We start from the raw sequence: 16,809 nt of genomic DNA, 5'->3' as shown, positions 1-16,809 counted from the left end.
GTAACAAGGCATGATGGATCCATGTTCTCATTCTGTTTACGCCAAATTCTGACTCTACCATCTGAATGTCTCAACAGAAATCGAGACTCATCAGACCAGGCAACATTTTTCCAGTCTTCAACTGTCCAATTTTGGTGAGCTCTCGCAAATTGTAGCCTCTTTTTTCTATTTGTAGTGGAGATGAGTGGTACCCGGTGGGGTCTTCTGCTGTTGTAGCCCATCCGCCTCAAGTCTGTGCGTGTTGTGGCTTCAAAAATGCTTTGCTGCATACCTCGGTTGTAACGAGTGGTTATTTCAGTCAAAGTTGCTCTTCTATCAGCTTGAATCAGTCGGCCCATTCTCCTTTGACCTCTAGCATCAACAAGGCATTTTCGCCCACAGGACTGCCGCATACTGGATGTTTTTCCCTTTTCACACCATTCTTTGTAAACCCTAGAAATGGTTGTGCGTGAAAATCCCAGTAACTGAACAGATTGTGAAATACTCAGACCGGCCCGTCTGGCACCAACAACCATGCCACGCTCAAAATTGCTTAAATCACCTTTCTTTCCCATTCTGACATTCAGTTTGGAGTTCAGGAGATTGTCTTGACCAGGACCACACCCCTAAATGCATTGAAGCAACTGCCATGTGATTGGTTGATTAGATAATTGCATTAATGAGAAATTGAACAGGTGTTCCTAATAATCCTTTAGGTGAGTGTATATTGGGGAGACTAAACAACCACTACACAAACGCATGGCTCAACACAGAAGGGCCAACTCCTCAGGTCAAGACTCTGCAGTCTACTTACATCTGAAGGACAGAGGACACTCGTTTGAGGACCACCAGGTGCACATTTTAGACAGAGAAGATGGATGGTTTGAAAGAGGTGTCAAGGAAGCCATCTACACCAGGGTTGAGAAGCCGTCATTGAACAGGGGAGGTGGTCTACGCCACCACTTATCCCCCACTTACAATGCTGTCCTTTCATCACTTCCCAGGAAACTCAACAAACGTAACCTATTGGCCTCAGCTGAAGATACCAACGAGGGTCGTTCAGTCTTGGCCACAGGTAGTCTTAACGACTGTAACGACTGTCGTCACAGCAACAAGGAACACTAACGAAGTGGTATCGATGACCCGGGCCAACGACCCCACTGAGGTTAAAAAGCTGAGTTTCCCTGCCAGTCAGTCAGAACTGAAGAAGTCCTTTGGATGAGGGACGAAACGTCTTCCAGTATCTTCAACCAAGTCCAGTTGCCCTTGATTTTAACCTTCGCTGGATGTCTACATATGTTAAACAACTCAGGACATACCACCCTTTGTTTGAACCTACCCATTTTTCAAGTGAGCAAAACTACTGAAACATGTGACTGACAGATGTTTCTTGTTGCCCAGGTGTTGCCTTCTAGGTTGACTGCCCAAACATTAAATAGCTCTGCATGACTAGTCTAAGTTTTCATCCTTGGTTCAAACCTATAAAGACATGAAGACCAGAAAAGCAAGCCATTGTCAAGCTGAGAAAAGAAGGCAAATCGACCAGAGCCATTGGACAAACATTGGGCATAGCAAGCACAACAGTTTGGAATGTCCTGAAAAAGAAAGAAACTACTGGTGTAGTGAGCAACAGACGTCGAACATGTAAGCCAAGGAAAACAACAGTAGTTGATGACAGAAATATCGTGAGAGCTGTAAAGAAAACCCCCAAAACATCAGTGAGTGACATCACCAACGACCTCCACAGTGCAGAGGTGAAGGTGCATATATAGACAGAAATATAGAGGCCACACCACATGATGCAAACCACTCATCAGCAGTAAGAAATTTGCAAAGAAGTATAGAGATGAGCTGCAAAAGTCGTGGAACACAATCTTACGGACTGATGAGACCAAGATTAATCTCTACCAAAGTGATGGAAAGGCCAAAGTGTGGAGAAAGAAAGGATCTGCTTATGATCCGAAGCATACAAGCTCATCTGTGAAGCATGGTGGAGGTAATGTCATGGCTTGGGTGTGCATGGCTGCTTCTGGAAGAGGCTCATTAACACTTATTGATGATGGCAGCAGCAGAATGAATTCAGAAGTGTACAGAAACATTTTGTCTACCAATTTACAGAGAAATGCATTGAAACTAGTCGGGAGGAAGTTTATCATGCAGCAGGACAATGACCCAAAGCACACTGCCAACAAAACAAAGGACTTCATCAGGGGAAAAAGTGGAAGGTTTTAAACTGGCCAATCACCTGACCTTAACCCAATAGAACATGCATTTCACCTCCTTAAGAGGAGACTGAAGGGAGAAACACCCCGAAACAAACAAGAACTGAAAGAAGCTGCGGTAAAAGCCTGGAATAGCATCACAAATTAAGAATGAAACCATTTGGTCATGTCGATGGGTCGCAAGCTTGAGGCAGTTATTGCAAGCAAGGGTTATGCCACCAAATATTAAATGTTATTAACTTTAAGATTATTTGTTCCATTACTTTTGCTCACCAAAGAATGCTGTGGTCGAATACAAACGGTGAAATGTCCTAAGTTGTTTAACACATGTAGATGTGAATACCAGGAAATAAAAGCTGAAATTCTGAACTCGTCTCATACTCATCTTTTGATCTTAAACCCAAATGTCTTCAGTGAACAACAAAAACAAAGGAATTTGCCTTACCGTTCAACCAACTTCCTTTTAGAACCAGATATTTTCTGACATAGCTGTTAATCTTTTGTAATAATTGGTCAACCAGGAAAATTTTAATGCAGATATAGGAAATAGAAATGCTGTGAGTCACGAATCATCATCTACGGGAAGAATTAATGAGACTTTTACTTCTGAAACAGCAAACAACCCAGATTGTGCCTCCCACTTGGCAACTATATGACAAGTCAAAATGTCTGCTGTGAAAAAGGCCTCTTGCTGAAACATCAGATTTAGAGGAATGTGCAGCCTTGACAAAAGTATGTACTGTTCACTGTATTACTTATTTCTTTTTTGTCTAACAAATAAAATTCTCAGCTTTCATGCTTTCTAGTGGACCTGGAAACCCTCTGCCCTCTGACACGCTCCACTACAGTCTGCCACACACACAGCTCTTCCCACTTGCACGATGTCTTTTGACAGTCAGCCACAGCGCAGCAACAGCACTTTACTTTGGTCAGTTTCTTTTCCAAGGCAATATTTCACTTCTCTAGGTAATGGTGGCCTGTCTTTTCTCTGTGGTGAGCTGACATTTAGTTCAAAGGAGTTTCTCGTTCCACCAAGAAGCCATCATTAATGTTATTGGTTACATGTGTGCTTTTTCTAAAGTGACAAGTTCTAACATCTGCTGTGAGAAAGGTCTATTTAATGATCTAGTGGCAAGTTTGCGATACTAATGAGCCTCCAATCAATGCTTATTTAAAGGCAGGTGCACTGGGAGTGTCTTTATGATAAAACATGCAAACAGTGCTCAGCTGAAGGGCAAATATACAGTACGTTGTCTGCTATAGCTGTTTACAGTAATAGAAACCTGGATTATTTTCAATTAATCAATCACTTTTCAAAACACTGACTGCCAGCATGATATATAGTGCGCAACATCTCAATCCCTGCAGTTATTCAAAAGTTCACAGTGTATTGTGAGTTAAACCCCCTGTCTGGCCACAGCAGAACCTGTAATGATTAACTATCTCAGAAGTGGTGTCCTTGTCTTAAATTCTACAATCAGTGGTAATAAAGTGAATACCCAAGGAGTCTTATGATGCCGTAGCCGTGATGACGCACAGCAGAACTGCTTGTTAAAAATCAACCTGATAAGGCTGAAGAGTGCAATGTTCGAGAGCTTTCCTACAAAATGAGATCCACTGACGGAAAATTTGATTCGCTCCCCAAACACCCCCCACGCCCAGTGTTGGAATGTAAATAAATACACTGACTCAAGTACTGTACTTAAGTTCATATTCAAGGTAATTGTACTTTACTTTTCATTAAATGCAACTTTATACTTATATTTTTATATACATTTGGTGAATTTGAGTTTTTCTGATAAACTTAGGGATTAAGTGTTCCTTTCTGATAAACAAACTATTTAAACCTCCCCTTGGATCAGCTGTTTTTTGAGCTCATGAAAGAGTCATGGTTTTCACAGGACAGTGCCACTACAAACATATGATGATCTTAAAGAATATAAAACCTACACATAACAATGCAGCAGTAATATTAATACAGAAACATCATTTATAATAGCGAAACACAGACAGGGACCATTTTTCTACAGAATGAGTACTTTTAATTTTGATACTTTAAGTGATTTTTGCTGCTATTCAGCTCCTGTACATATTTTTGGCATCATTTCATGTCTCCGGGTTTTGTACTTGACTCTTTCATACTACACGTGTAACTTCATAATTCAGTTTTATGTCCACCGTCACCTCTTTCATGCTCGTCTCAGTTCAGTGCCACAATACCTCTTTTATTTGTGACTATATTTTTCTCAACTCACATGTACTATATTTAACTTAACTCTATTTTTTGTTTACTATTTTTGTTTACCACAGAAATTTAGCATTGCTCTACACACTGTACTTGTATAATGATGTGTGACAAACTAACATAGATTTGATTGGATTTGACGCAAATTATTTTGTTGTGTACCAAAACAACTAAATGAAAAATAGCACTGTATGTTAAGTTTAAATTAGACTACAGAGAAAGAGAGAGAGATGTCTGACCTCATCTGTGCCCAAATATCTTATTTCCGTTGTATTTTACGCCCTCGCTATACAGGAAGAAGCTTAGTTAAACCCACATGTTGGTTACAGCTCAAACAGTGACTAAGTGTTACTCACTGAGCAGCCAAACAGAGGGCAAACAGAGGATTTTGTGCCTTTGGACAGTAATTACTTAGGGACAGGAGTGAGTCATATTCATAACCTATCTACTTAGGGGTGTGTTTCTACTCTATTCTATGCTTTCTATTCTGTTTTGCTCTCTGCTGCAGATTCATTTCTTCAATCGGATCAGTACAGTGTCCTACCATCTCTCATCCCCCAGTCTTCCCTCTCTCTGTTCTTGAGTTTCAAACCAGCACCTCTGCAGTTTATTAAGCACAACAGCTACGACAAATGACATAATTTCTGCAACTGGACAGTATAAAGCCTCAACCAAACTTCAAAAATACTAATTACACTAAACGGATAAAACACTGACAAAAAAAGTCAGAATTTCAGTCACCTGTTTTTTCAAAGCTGCTTCTTCTTCTCACCAGTGATTTCTGAGAAAGTGACAAGACAAATGCCACTTTTCTGTCAAATTACAAGTGAGTCACACAGACAGACAAAAGCAGATTAAGGTATTGGCTCTTCAATTGTTTACAGATCAGATGGTGATGGATGATAAGAGGATGTGGCTCAGTGCTGGAGCAGCACGCCATCTAATGGTCACAGAGAGGATGCCCATGCCTGGTTTACTGTGTTTTTCTTTGTTGAATTGATGACACTGAGAGATTCCCAAAGTTTCCCATATTAGAGAAAAAGGTCAGAACAACTTTAACCCTGAGGAGCATGCTAGATGTTCTGTGCGGGATCATTTAACTACTGTAAGTGTTAAGCTAAGCAAAGCATGTACATTGAAAGTCATTACATCTCATTACATAAACTTCATAACTTGAAGGATCACGTTTTCCTTTCAGGTTGGAGCCGATGTGACAAAAAAAACCTTGTGAACGCCCAACATTTTGAAAAGAGGGGAGCAATTTGGATAAAATTTTGTTTGTTTTGGTGTTTTACCAAATCCTATAATTGATGATTATTATGATTTACAAACAATATACTGACTGTAAGACATTTCTAATAGCAAAAGAATTTAACAATTACAATGAATTATCACCTAGCTGTAATTTGACAAATAACAAATTTTGCTGGTTTGAAATCACAGTGACTGGGGAAAAAATTGAATGAGAAGCACACTCTTTCTTCATTCAACACTTTTGAGCAAGGCATTAAACAAGCGCAACGGACCCTACCTGAACTAAGCAGAAGTTAAAGGATAACCAACTATGTGCAATGTTTAGATTAAAACAATAAAATATATAACTCAAAGAAGGCTAAAAATTATCCCAACCAGCAGATGAACGGGAAAAAACAAGTGCAGAGACAAACAGTCTGCACACTGAAATATGAATTTACTGACTGACGTGACTTATCTTTCTTCTCAGACTCTTTCCTTTCCATTCTGAAAATGTGTGGGTGTATGTAAGAGACACAGAAACTAAGGTAAAATAAACAAAAGAAATGATGATAAACTAAATTTGATAATTTTTAGCCAAAGCTTGCTGGCTCTTCCACTGACAAAGAGAAGAATGAGAGAGATATAATGAAAGAAAGAAAGGAAAAAGAAATAAAAGGATTTATGTCAGACAGTGGGAAGAGATGGCCTGTTTGTCTTTGTATAGAGACTGAATGAAGGAAGCAGATATGGAGGAAGGAAGGAGATAAAGACAGGAGGAGGGAACGCATAAATATTTTGGGGAAATACATTCCATGTTGGTTTGCTCATGAAGCTGAAATACTCCAACAGACACAGCTGTTTACATTACAATAAAATACAACAATATGACTGGAAACTACTGAACATGTGCTGCACTGATCTTATGATAACACTGTAGGGGATATTCTACAAATATTACAGAAGGTGGGAGTGTTACAGTGATATATGAAAACTATAACAAACTTCCATAGAAATATTTAATGTTTTTACAGGAACATTGTGGGAATAATAAAGAAATAACCACTGTAAAGCAACACTTAAACACAATTAAATCCAATGAATGTATTATAGGGATGAGATATTATATGAAATTGAGACAAATAAGTCTAAAATCACTATTGAGTATCACAGTCATGTTTTATGCCCTATGTGTTTTCTGAAGAAATAGTACAAGACTCCCATATTGAAATCAGGGAATTTTCTGAATTTTCTTTTTCGTGGAGCAAACTGTGAGCCGTCACGTAGGCTACATAGGTATAAAAGGCATCGGCTGCCTCTCTGAGCGCATCTGCCTTAATGTCACAGCTCCTTAATCTTGAGGTAAACTTTAAAGATTAATTTTCACTCACCTCAGCGACCGGTCGTCCTCTCTGGTGGCGTTTTTGTCTTACGGGAAAATGCCACTGAACCTGATGTCAGTCAGGTAATGCTGCCGCGGTTATGGCTGTTTTCCATTTTTATTGCAGCGGGATAGTTAAGATAGTTAGTTAGACTTCAAACTCTGCAACATGCTGTCACTGTGACGTTGACGGTCGGATCACATGACAGGAAGTGGAGCTCTGGGAAGTAAACAACGATACTACGCTAACCACGAGTTCCGCTGAAGTGGCAATCACAACTCTAGGTGCTGTCGTCTCATTATCTGTAGTTAGCCTGCTCACAGTTTATTTCCTTTCATGTTTTTTAATTCAATTAAATTTAATGGGGCTTTATTGGTATGGGAAACGACGTTTACATTTCCAAAGAAAGTGTAATTGTGATTTTGCCATTAAAAATATAAATACACAGATAAGTAAAGATATATCGTGATGTTAAGAAATACGAATACAAATAATATTTTATCATTTTAAAATAATATTTTCTCTTGACTTTTTTCCTGCCATTTATGGACTCAGAGATTCCATATAGTACAGGCCAAGTATTTTACACACATTAGCCTACAATTGGAAGTTGGCCCAAAAACGAGAGAAAACAACATGTATCAAAGTCAGCCTTTAGGTCATATGTGAAAACACTTTGCAACAGCCAACATCTAATTTCTGCTTTTGTGTCTCACTTAAAGACTTACATTCATTCATTCATTCAGTCAGTCAGTCATTCATCCTTTATTTATTGCTCAAGAAATCATTGAGGGGCAACCAGCATTTATAGTGACATTAAGTCAACAACAACAAACAAATATAATGACACTATAGCTAATAGAAAGTCATTAAAACATTCTGATTAGGGAAGATACATAGATAAATAACAATAATTAAAATATGGAATGTGTAAAAAGCTATATGATATATGAGTTTGAAGTTACAATAGATACATTAAAACAAGTAAAATGCTAAATAAAATACAGTATTGATTCTGAAGTGAAGGTTCCCTCACACTCACATATGTTATTCAGATGACTGTTAGTCATATTTATATTAGGCATTAGGCCACTGTGTTAGACTTTAACTTTCACCATTTTCTGTGATGTTACAATAAATGACAGCAAGACCACACCCTTACCCAGAAACACATTCATTCCGAACTTTTTGGGTAATCCTCACCATCAAACCCTGCAGACAAAACACTCTGTTTGGAGGCTGAGTCACCACTGGGGAAACTTGACATGTTAAAGTGAGGACAGCAGGTTTTTGGGGAAACAATCAGTGATTTGGAAATGAAAATACAACACACTTGAAAAGAATGTGTTTTGGGAATATTAATTTTATTTCAATGTAAACATCACACTTTTCTATGTTACATCTGTCTGACAGAAATTGTATAATGCACACGGAGTGTGACCCAGATTTTTAAAAGCATGGATTTACAGCATCCCTGAACATGTTGCCCTACAGCAAAATTACTGTAGGCCAAAATAGCATGAAAGTAGTCTGAATATTTAATTCTTGATTGGAAGAAGTCGCATCAAATGCGACCTGAGTATCCAGACTGAGATCGCATTTAAAAAGATCCGATCTGTATCGGATTAGGACCACATATGGAAGTGGCCCATTTCCGAACTGGAAAAGATCAGATTCCATGTGACTTGGCCTGTTCACACTGTTATAAAAAGATCAGATCTGAGTCACATATGGGCAAATGAATGAATGTGTGTGGCAGCTTTGCCACACAGGGAAAAAAATGGTAGAAGATTACATGTGTCAACTTTTTATGTCCCGCGACAGTGTACGCAGGATAAGCGGTTGTTGATGGATGGATGGATGGAACTTTTTATGTGAAGAGATGTGAAAACTATTTTGTCTTTGAACTGTTAACTAGTTTTGAGTTTGAGTTTATTAAAGGCAGAAATAATGTAATTGGACAGGATTACAGTCTAACAGAGGAAAGTCAAACTATAATTGTACCTGCACTTGTTGGCATTATTTCTAGCTACTACTAAGTCTTCATATGTTCTTCATATGTAATCCCTAAATCATTTTGGAAACTTTCCTGTGTTGTTATAACTTGTTTTTACGTAAGAGTGTAATTATGAATTGTAAGTGCTTACAATGCCGTACACTTTTACCCTGATTTTCTTTTCAAAAGAAACTATGGAGGAAGAGTTAGTGCAACAGTTGATTAAGTTTCAGAGCCTAAATCAGCACATTTAAAAGCAGCCAAATGAGCAAGTCAACAATCAAAGCTGGGGCACAAATACTCCACTGTCATTGACAAAAGTGCTATGTAAAGAAATAAGACCCTGAGAGAAAAACATAAAACCTGTCTTTTTGTTGTGCATGGACGACATTCCTGTGTTTTTTTCTGTCCAGAAACATCAGAGTTGTACAGCAGACTGAACTCCCCCTGGACTTCAGTGACTGATGCTTCTGTCATTTTGAGTAATGGGCGAACGGAGACTCCTCGTTCACATTGCCCTGGAGAGATGAAAGGAAACGGGTTAAAAGGAACAAAACATATTCATAATAACCTGCAAACAATGTTAAGATGTCTGTATTGGATGTCTGCTTTTACCACCCTGCTTTACCATCTGTGCTAAACTCAAACAGGATTCAGCAGTAAGGCTCAAGGAGTCAGCAGAGCTGAGTGCTGCTTGACATTCAGGGTGACAAGTGTGCACTGAACATATTTTATTTTATTGATTGATGAGGTAAACAAGATCCAATCTTTGGTTTTCCAAGAACTTTGAATTGACTTGGCTTTTGTCCAATCCTGTGTGTTTGATTGTGTTTGAGAGCTCCACATTCAGTCTAAAACTATTCTATAGTCCTGTCACTTAACAAACCCGCAAGTCCTTATCTTAAAGTTATCATAACCTGCTCATTGCAAAAGCAGCTGTTTTTATGTTTGGACCCATATGTTGTTGGCTGTGTAGGTTCATATGTAGTACACTCTGTCCAAATCCAACACAACGTCCTGCAAGTGTTTTACAGCGGCTACAGTCGTGTGGCAATAAAGATTTATAGATAGCTGGTAACAGTAGATATTCTATAGAGTGTTTCGCTTTTGTCTCTGGAGAGAAGTCTCCCTGTTTTTCACACGGTTGAGACCTGATCCTTGGTCGCACATCTAAAGACTCCAGGATGCTGAGAGTGTCTGAATACCTGCTGACACACTGATGGAGTGCTAATGATAAGATTTCACTTCGGAAGAAAGTGCTTATTCATTACATGCTCACCACACACTGTCCTGTTTTTGATTCTTTTCTCACACACTAATTTTCCATTGAGGCTTCCTGTTTGCGCAAGAGAGAGCAGCAAATCACGGTGCTCACAGCTGAGGGTAAAAGGAAGAAAATTACACATGCCAGTTGTAAATGTTTTACATGCCAGCCATCATACTCTGCCAAGGTTGACAGTTAAATTCCCTGTGGAGCAAGACACTGCAGCTCAGCTTATTTGAAACAATCGAAATTATGATTTGATCATTTCTATCCACATATTTATATTTTGAAGAAAATCAACACACAAGTAAGATTACAAATGTATGTGGTGCTGATCTATATAGTCACAATAACTTACAAACTATGGTCATCTGCACAAGACATGTCTCAGTTTTCCACCAACCTGATTCAATTGTGAGTTTATTAGGACTGCAGAAAAACTCCTCACAAAGAGGACAACAAAAAGCTAAATGTAAAGATACTGTAAATTACTGAAACAACCAGTTTCTGTCAGGCCAAACAGCAGTAGTAAAAATGCAAACTTGTCACCACTGTTCTACATAATCACCAGAGAGCCCCCTGCTGGTGGAATTAACAGACAACCTGCACACACCTGATTGAACCATACAATGTATTTGCTAGCTTCCATCTTCGCTTGAAGATGATATTTGCAAGCCTCATCTAAATTTGGTTACAATTGTGAGTTCACAGACGTTTGTTTCATGTCAAACATCATGTGTACAAGAATTTAGCAAAATGGCAAATATTAAACAAAACGTAACAGCCATGCTAGCCGCTCTTTGAGGTTTTACTTAAGCACAGCATGCTAACAAACTCACAATGACAATGCTAACATACTGATGTTTAGCAGGTATAATGTTAAGTGTACCAACATTAACAACTAGCACTAAACATAAAGTACAGCTGAGGCTGATGGGAATGTCATTAGTTTTGCATGCATTGGACAAATTGAAGTTCTGATCTGATGATGGTGATGGATGAAAAGGGATCATCAAAGAGCCTGCAATTTATCCTCTGGGAAATATGAATGTCTTTGCAACATTTCATGGCAATCCATCCACTAGCTGTAATGATATATCACTCTGAACCAACCAACCAACCAACCGGCTGACCAATACTGTTACTGCTAGTATGGCTAAAAACAAATATCCTTTTTTCAGTCTCATCGAAGTGGGAACCTCGGGATCTGAAAAGTGAAGCCAATGCAGAAGTGCAAAAGATTGCATTGGAGTCTATGTCAAAATGACACTACTTCTCACATGACTTATTATCTCAGTAAACACTTTCCTGATGAGTTTATGGGCTCATTCACTAGTTTAAAGTATTCTTCGACACAGCATGATTTTCATTTTGTAAATTCCCATTTAGAGTAAAATAGATGATAAAGCAAGGTATGCTTTAGGGCAAGGCTACTTTGTGATTGTCAAGTCACTACCACGGTGACCTGTCTGGCGTAGCAATGCTTATACCTCCCAAATCCACCCTTTTGTGCAAATATGATCAAATCTGATTCCAAAAAACCAAGATGGTGACAGCCATTATACCAAAAACCAATAGTTGCCACAGTGGCTACATCCACTTCTTTTATAAAGTGTATGGTCTTATCCAAATGTGTTAAATACCCAATTTGGCAAAGATTAGATTCAGTTTAAGTAGCTAAAACATACAATCAGTTTAAAATCAGGTAAAACATCAGGTTCCTGTTCTCTAACTCACTAGTGGCACATCGTCAAGCCTCTCAAAGTTGGACCTCGGGGATCGGATACATTTCACAGTGGCAACCACGAGCACGAGGACGAGGACGATGCAGAAGATGCAAAGGATGGCCACAAGGCCGGGATTTGCTGCCAAGTCATCTTTTTTCCAATTGTGTGAAAGAGCTGAGGGTGAGACAAAGACAAAAGTTACCTTCCTAACAACTCAAAAAACTGAATAAACTAAATTTCTGCTTCTGTCAAAAATAGAGGGTGTTGAAGAAGAAATAATTACAACTCTAACTGTGCCAGCAGAGGACATTTAAAGTGCAAAATGTATTACAATCAACCTATAAGCAGTATTCTACCACCAGCAGCTGGTCTCAATTCAAAAGATAATTTTGCAAGTCAGCCACAAATATGTAATTACAAAGACCACAAACTCAAAATTCGCATATGTGATGTCACAACTGTTTCTCTCAGTGACAGAAGCTAAAGGACCAGAAGACTATGGCTTAAACACATCAGGTGAGATACATTTGTGCGTGGAACATAGCTAATTTTCCCAGCAAACAAATCTTGACACGAATCTTTTATAGGCTATTTTACTCTAATACACTTGTTGGAGCATTATCTGGACTCTTTTTATTACAGCTATTTATGAGTTGAATAATCAGTTTACTGCTAACCAAACTATGCAAATTTCTTTGTAACTGTTAATTTACCTGTGGGTGAACTGTTGTGTATTTTACTCTTTACTTTCACTGTTGTGGACTATGTGAATGTCTACTAGATTAATTACTGTGTTCTACTTTCTAGTGAGGCTTTATGTTGATCTTCACTGGAAATACTTTGTTTAGTTACTTACTATCCTTTATTTTTTCATAATTGCCTCCAATAAAAACAAACAGCCAACTGCTGTATTCGGCCTTTAGCTTGCTGCATAGTTCTTCACCTACATGCATAGTGAAGCAGAAAATTAAATACATTTTTTTCTCTTAAGATTGTTCATAGGAAAGGTGCACTGTTGGCCAGTTTTGAAGATATTCTGCCTACTAGTAAATTTATCAATGCAGCTTTAAAGTAAATAAAAGTTATTTGCAGCCTGTTATTTTTAAAGCTGTTAGACTTATTTGTATTTCACTGCAAAATCAACAACTACAAAGGAACAATGTCTATGTGAAGATGTTTTTAATTTTGTCACGTTCTTAGTGATGCTTTAGATTTAAGCATTGTCCTCTGACTGAGAATAAAGAATTAACCCTCCAACCTCCAAACTCTCATATCTGACAGTAGTCCTGACCTGGGCCAGTTGTGTTTATGGTGGTGGTTGCAGTGACGTTTGATGATGTTGGTGGGAGTGTCGTTACGTGGGAAACTGTCTCATTGGACGTCTGGTTGGTGGTAGTAGTCTGAGGAGGAGTGTTCGGAGGTGTTTCTTCTGTCCTGTTGGGTGTTTGCGGAGGAGTCGAGGGCGGTGGTGACACTTTTTCTGTAGTGACTGCTGTGGTGCTCTGCTGTGTGTTGGTGGGTTTCATAGTGGATGAAGTGACATCCTTTGTCACAGCCAAACTGGTGTGTTGAACTACACCTGTGGTTGTCTCTGGCGACTGTTTAGCTGCAGAGGAAGTTGTGCTGTCTGCAAAGGAACAAACATCATGATTCACAACATTGACACATGACTAAGATAAACATAGTGAAAGTGTTTGTAGGCTTGGCAAAAATTTTAAACTAAAAGCAGAGGCAAACCTGGAAATTATGTTTCCAATAGGCGATGACTTTGGGCCTACCTCACCCATGACACAGCCTGCACATGCAGAGAACTGCACTTGGACTCCCCCCAGTTTTTCCCTCTCACGTATCACATTTGAGTCACAAATCAAAGCATCCTATTTTCCTAAATATGTACACCGGGCTCAGGCAATCTTTGAAAACTCAGAGGCAGTGGCGGCCGGTCAGAAGGAATCGCACATGCGGCACCCCACCAACCACAAAGCTTAATTCAGAGTCAGCAAGCTTAATAAATTATAATTAAGCATTTAAAATGATCTTACTTTTTAAGCAATCAAGACCTTAAATTAAGATATGAAGTATAAAAATAACCGCAAACATTTGTCTATTTTGTATTATCTGAGCCTATAGAGCTACAACGATTAACTGATTAATAGATTAGATGTCAACTATTAAATTATTTACCAACTACTGTGTGACAGAAAACTAAATATCTTTGGGTTGTGGACAAAACAAGACATTTGAGGATGTTATATTTGGGTAAACATTGATAGAAGTTGTCTGCTACATACCTTAAATCTAAATCTAATCCCCTAAGTGGGAAAATTATATTTCTGCTTTATCTTGTTGGTCTTACTACAGAACGGTCGTGTGCTGTAGTCTTTGATGCAGTTTTGTTAAGGGTTTTGTAGATTTTATCCAAACCATGGTGTAGATACAGCACAGAATCAAAGTATAAACTAAAACATGCTTTTAATCTTGATACTTTGTGGCCCTGTTTAACACAACAGCTAGTTGCTACTTACAGTGGTGTTGATATGCTCAGTCTTGAGCTCAAGACCATTTCGTAGCTACTCTGGGGCAAACAATATTGGTTTTACATACAGGATACTGTTATGCTGTGGTATGATCAAAACTCCAGATGAGCTCCTGTACTAGATGGACCATCAGGTGAGCTGGCGTTGTGTACATGTGCATAAAAGTGTTTTTTGAAGTAGCAGAAACCACAGTAGGATTGCTTCAGATCACATTCACTGATTAAATATTTGCTTTGGTTTCCAGCCAGAGGGAACCTTCCCAGTTACTTCATGATTCACTTAAAGCAATTCATATTTCACTTTAATAATCTATATAATACAAAATGCAGAAAGGCAAACTTTGACTTGTAAACGCAGCTAAACACACACACAGACAAACACACACACACACACACACACACACACATATATATATATATATATATATATATCTTAAATATACAGGTTTCTGTGTTACTGCAAGGCTGCATGTTGTCCAACTTTTAACGCAATCCTGGACTCAGATATCGCTCAAAATTCTACTTAATAAAACGTTTTCCTGCATACTGAGAAAAAACAGGCACCAAACCACGTCAGACAAACCTGCTGAACCTCCCTGTTGGTGCGGGAAGTTTCCTGTTTGCATAACTTTGCATCTTTACAAGACTTTAACACACAGCGTTTGGGCAAATACTCAAACAAACGAAACACATCAGTTGAACAGGTAAAAATGTAAAATGCTGACTTACTTGCTGAATAAACTGTCACTGCAAACAGGGACAGCAGCATGGTGAGGTGCATCACTGCAGGCATGTTGAAAGAGGAAAAGGCTGGCGGTCATGTCGACAATATGCAAACACACACACACACACACACTCATAGACTACATCCTTGTGAGCAGGATGTGATGAATGCCTGGGGAGGAGTTAGTCAATGTTTGAACACAGCTCTGTATTTGCTGATATTCAGGAGACAACTGGAGCCCAAAGGATTATTTGTAAACTGACATCAACACATTAAAGTGATATTAAAGTCTGTTTCCTTGATTACTACTGCTTTGATTCAAGATATCCCAGCTCATGAAAACTTTTACTTTGGCGGTTTTAAATACTCAGTAAGTAGTACTGAGGCTTTTTCATGCTGCACGCAAAGTGATGTTTTACTTTCTCTGCAGCAGAAATATCTTGTATCTTGTATTATTCATGTCTTGCACTGCACTGTAATTGTTATTCACCTGCTCTATCAGTTTTATTATTATTATAATTCATTTTATGTTTAGGCTCCATATTTTTGTCTCTTCTGTGTCTCTTTCCATATTTTCTTAATGCATTTCATGTCATATGAACAGCAGTTTGAATTGTACAATATTCAAACTGCTATAAATAAAATAATTAAGCCTATACTTTTGGTATAGTTAAAACAATAGAAGAAATTATATTTTTCCTTCAAACATTGGAATGAGAGATACTTAGCAGAGCTATGCAATGATAACACACAATGTTACAGACAGCAATAAAGTGTAAAGAACTGAACCTCTTTCCTATTTAAAGAGTTCCATATTATGAATATAATTGAACAAATAAGCATATCTTTCTTGAAAAAAATCTTTATTGTTTCACAATAGCTTAACAGTTTCTTCATGTTTGAAGATTCTGAAATGTATATAATAAATGTAATTTTCATAAATACGCATTTATTTATTTGGATCCCCATTAGCAGCCGTGCCACATTCAAAGTCACTTAGATCCTCTTACTTCCCCATTCTGATGTTCAGTTTGAACTTGACCAGATCTACATGCCTAAATTTATTGAGTTGCTGCCATGTGATTGGCTGATTAGCTATTTGTGTTAACAAGCAATTGAACAGGTGTACCTAATACAGTGGCCGTATAGTGTACATACATACATACATACAAGTTAAATTTACTGTCACTCATGTAACAGTCACAACTAAGATATCAATGAATCCGTTAAGGGCCTTGCTGAATGATGTGTTAATAGCAGCAGTTAAAGTCATATATCTGTTGTAGTAAAAAGAAAACCACTACTATCAGAGGTATTAGCAGACAGGCAGTGAAATAGCTTTTCATCCCTGAATGCTCCTACAGGAGACATACATTCAGACATAAATAAATAAACAACTGGACAGAGATGCATGAAGGAAGTGTGTCAGAAAGAACTGTTATAACAGTCTCACAACATTTTACAAAGGTGGAAAAGAAGTTGAACTGATAAAAACAGCAAA

General features: G+C 38.2%; 2 protein-coding genes across 3 annotated transcripts in view; both read right to left on the bottom strand.

Moving 5' to 3' along the window:
* The window catches only part of LOC123970898 (cAMP-specific 3',5'-cyclic phosphodiesterase 4D-like), a 124,715-nt gene extending 117,457 nt beyond the window's left edge, over window positions 1-7,258 (bottom strand). For both annotated transcript variants that reach the window (XM_046049275.1, XM_046049277.1), the window contains exon 1: window positions 7,071-7,258. The gene's annotated coding sequence lies outside the window, so the exon portion shown is untranslated. The remainder of the gene's footprint in view (window positions 1-7,070) is intronic.
* Window positions 7,259-8,404: 1,146 nt separating this feature from the next.
* LOC123971358 (integumentary mucin A.1-like) lies at window positions 8,405-15,378 on the bottom strand. Its single transcript, XM_046050109.1, has 4 exons — window positions 15,314-15,378; window positions 13,340-13,675; window positions 12,059-12,222; window positions 8,405-9,575 (listed from the first exon to the last, which is right to left on the bottom strand). The coding sequence occupies exons 1-4, from the start codon at window positions 15,375-15,377 to the stop codon at window positions 9,531-9,533; spliced, it is 609 nt and encodes a 202-aa protein (XP_045906065.1). The 5' UTR covers window position 15,378; the 3' UTR covers window positions 8,405-9,530.
* Between the last annotated feature and the right edge of the window lie 1,431 nt (window positions 15,379-16,809).

The sequence above is a fragment of the Micropterus dolomieu genome, linkage group LG05 (assembly GCF_021292245.1).
Source record: "Micropterus dolomieu isolate WLL.071019.BEF.003 ecotype Adirondacks linkage group LG05, ASM2129224v1, whole genome shotgun sequence".
Taxonomy (NCBI): Eukaryota; Metazoa; Chordata; class Actinopteri; order Centrarchiformes; family Centrarchidae; genus Micropterus; species Micropterus dolomieu.
The sequence above is the reverse complement of the archived record's forward strand: the minus strand, read 5'-3'. Positions and strand labels throughout refer to the sequence as shown.

Excerpts from the sequence above, each read along its gene's own strand:
- LOC123971358 (XM_046050109.1), bottom strand. The coding sequence starts at position 15,377 with ATGCCTGCAGTGATGCACCTCACCATGCTGCTGTCCCTGTTTGCAGTG. Across the intron at positions 13,676-15,313 it reads AGTGACAGTTTATTCAGCAA|ACAGCACAACTTCCTCTGCA; the intron begins GTAAGTCAGCAT and ends GTTCCTTTGCAG. Across the intron at positions 9,576-12,058 it reads GGCTTGACGATGTGCCACTA|GGCAATGTGAACGAGGAGTC; the intron begins GTGAGTTAGAGA and ends TCATCTCTCCAG.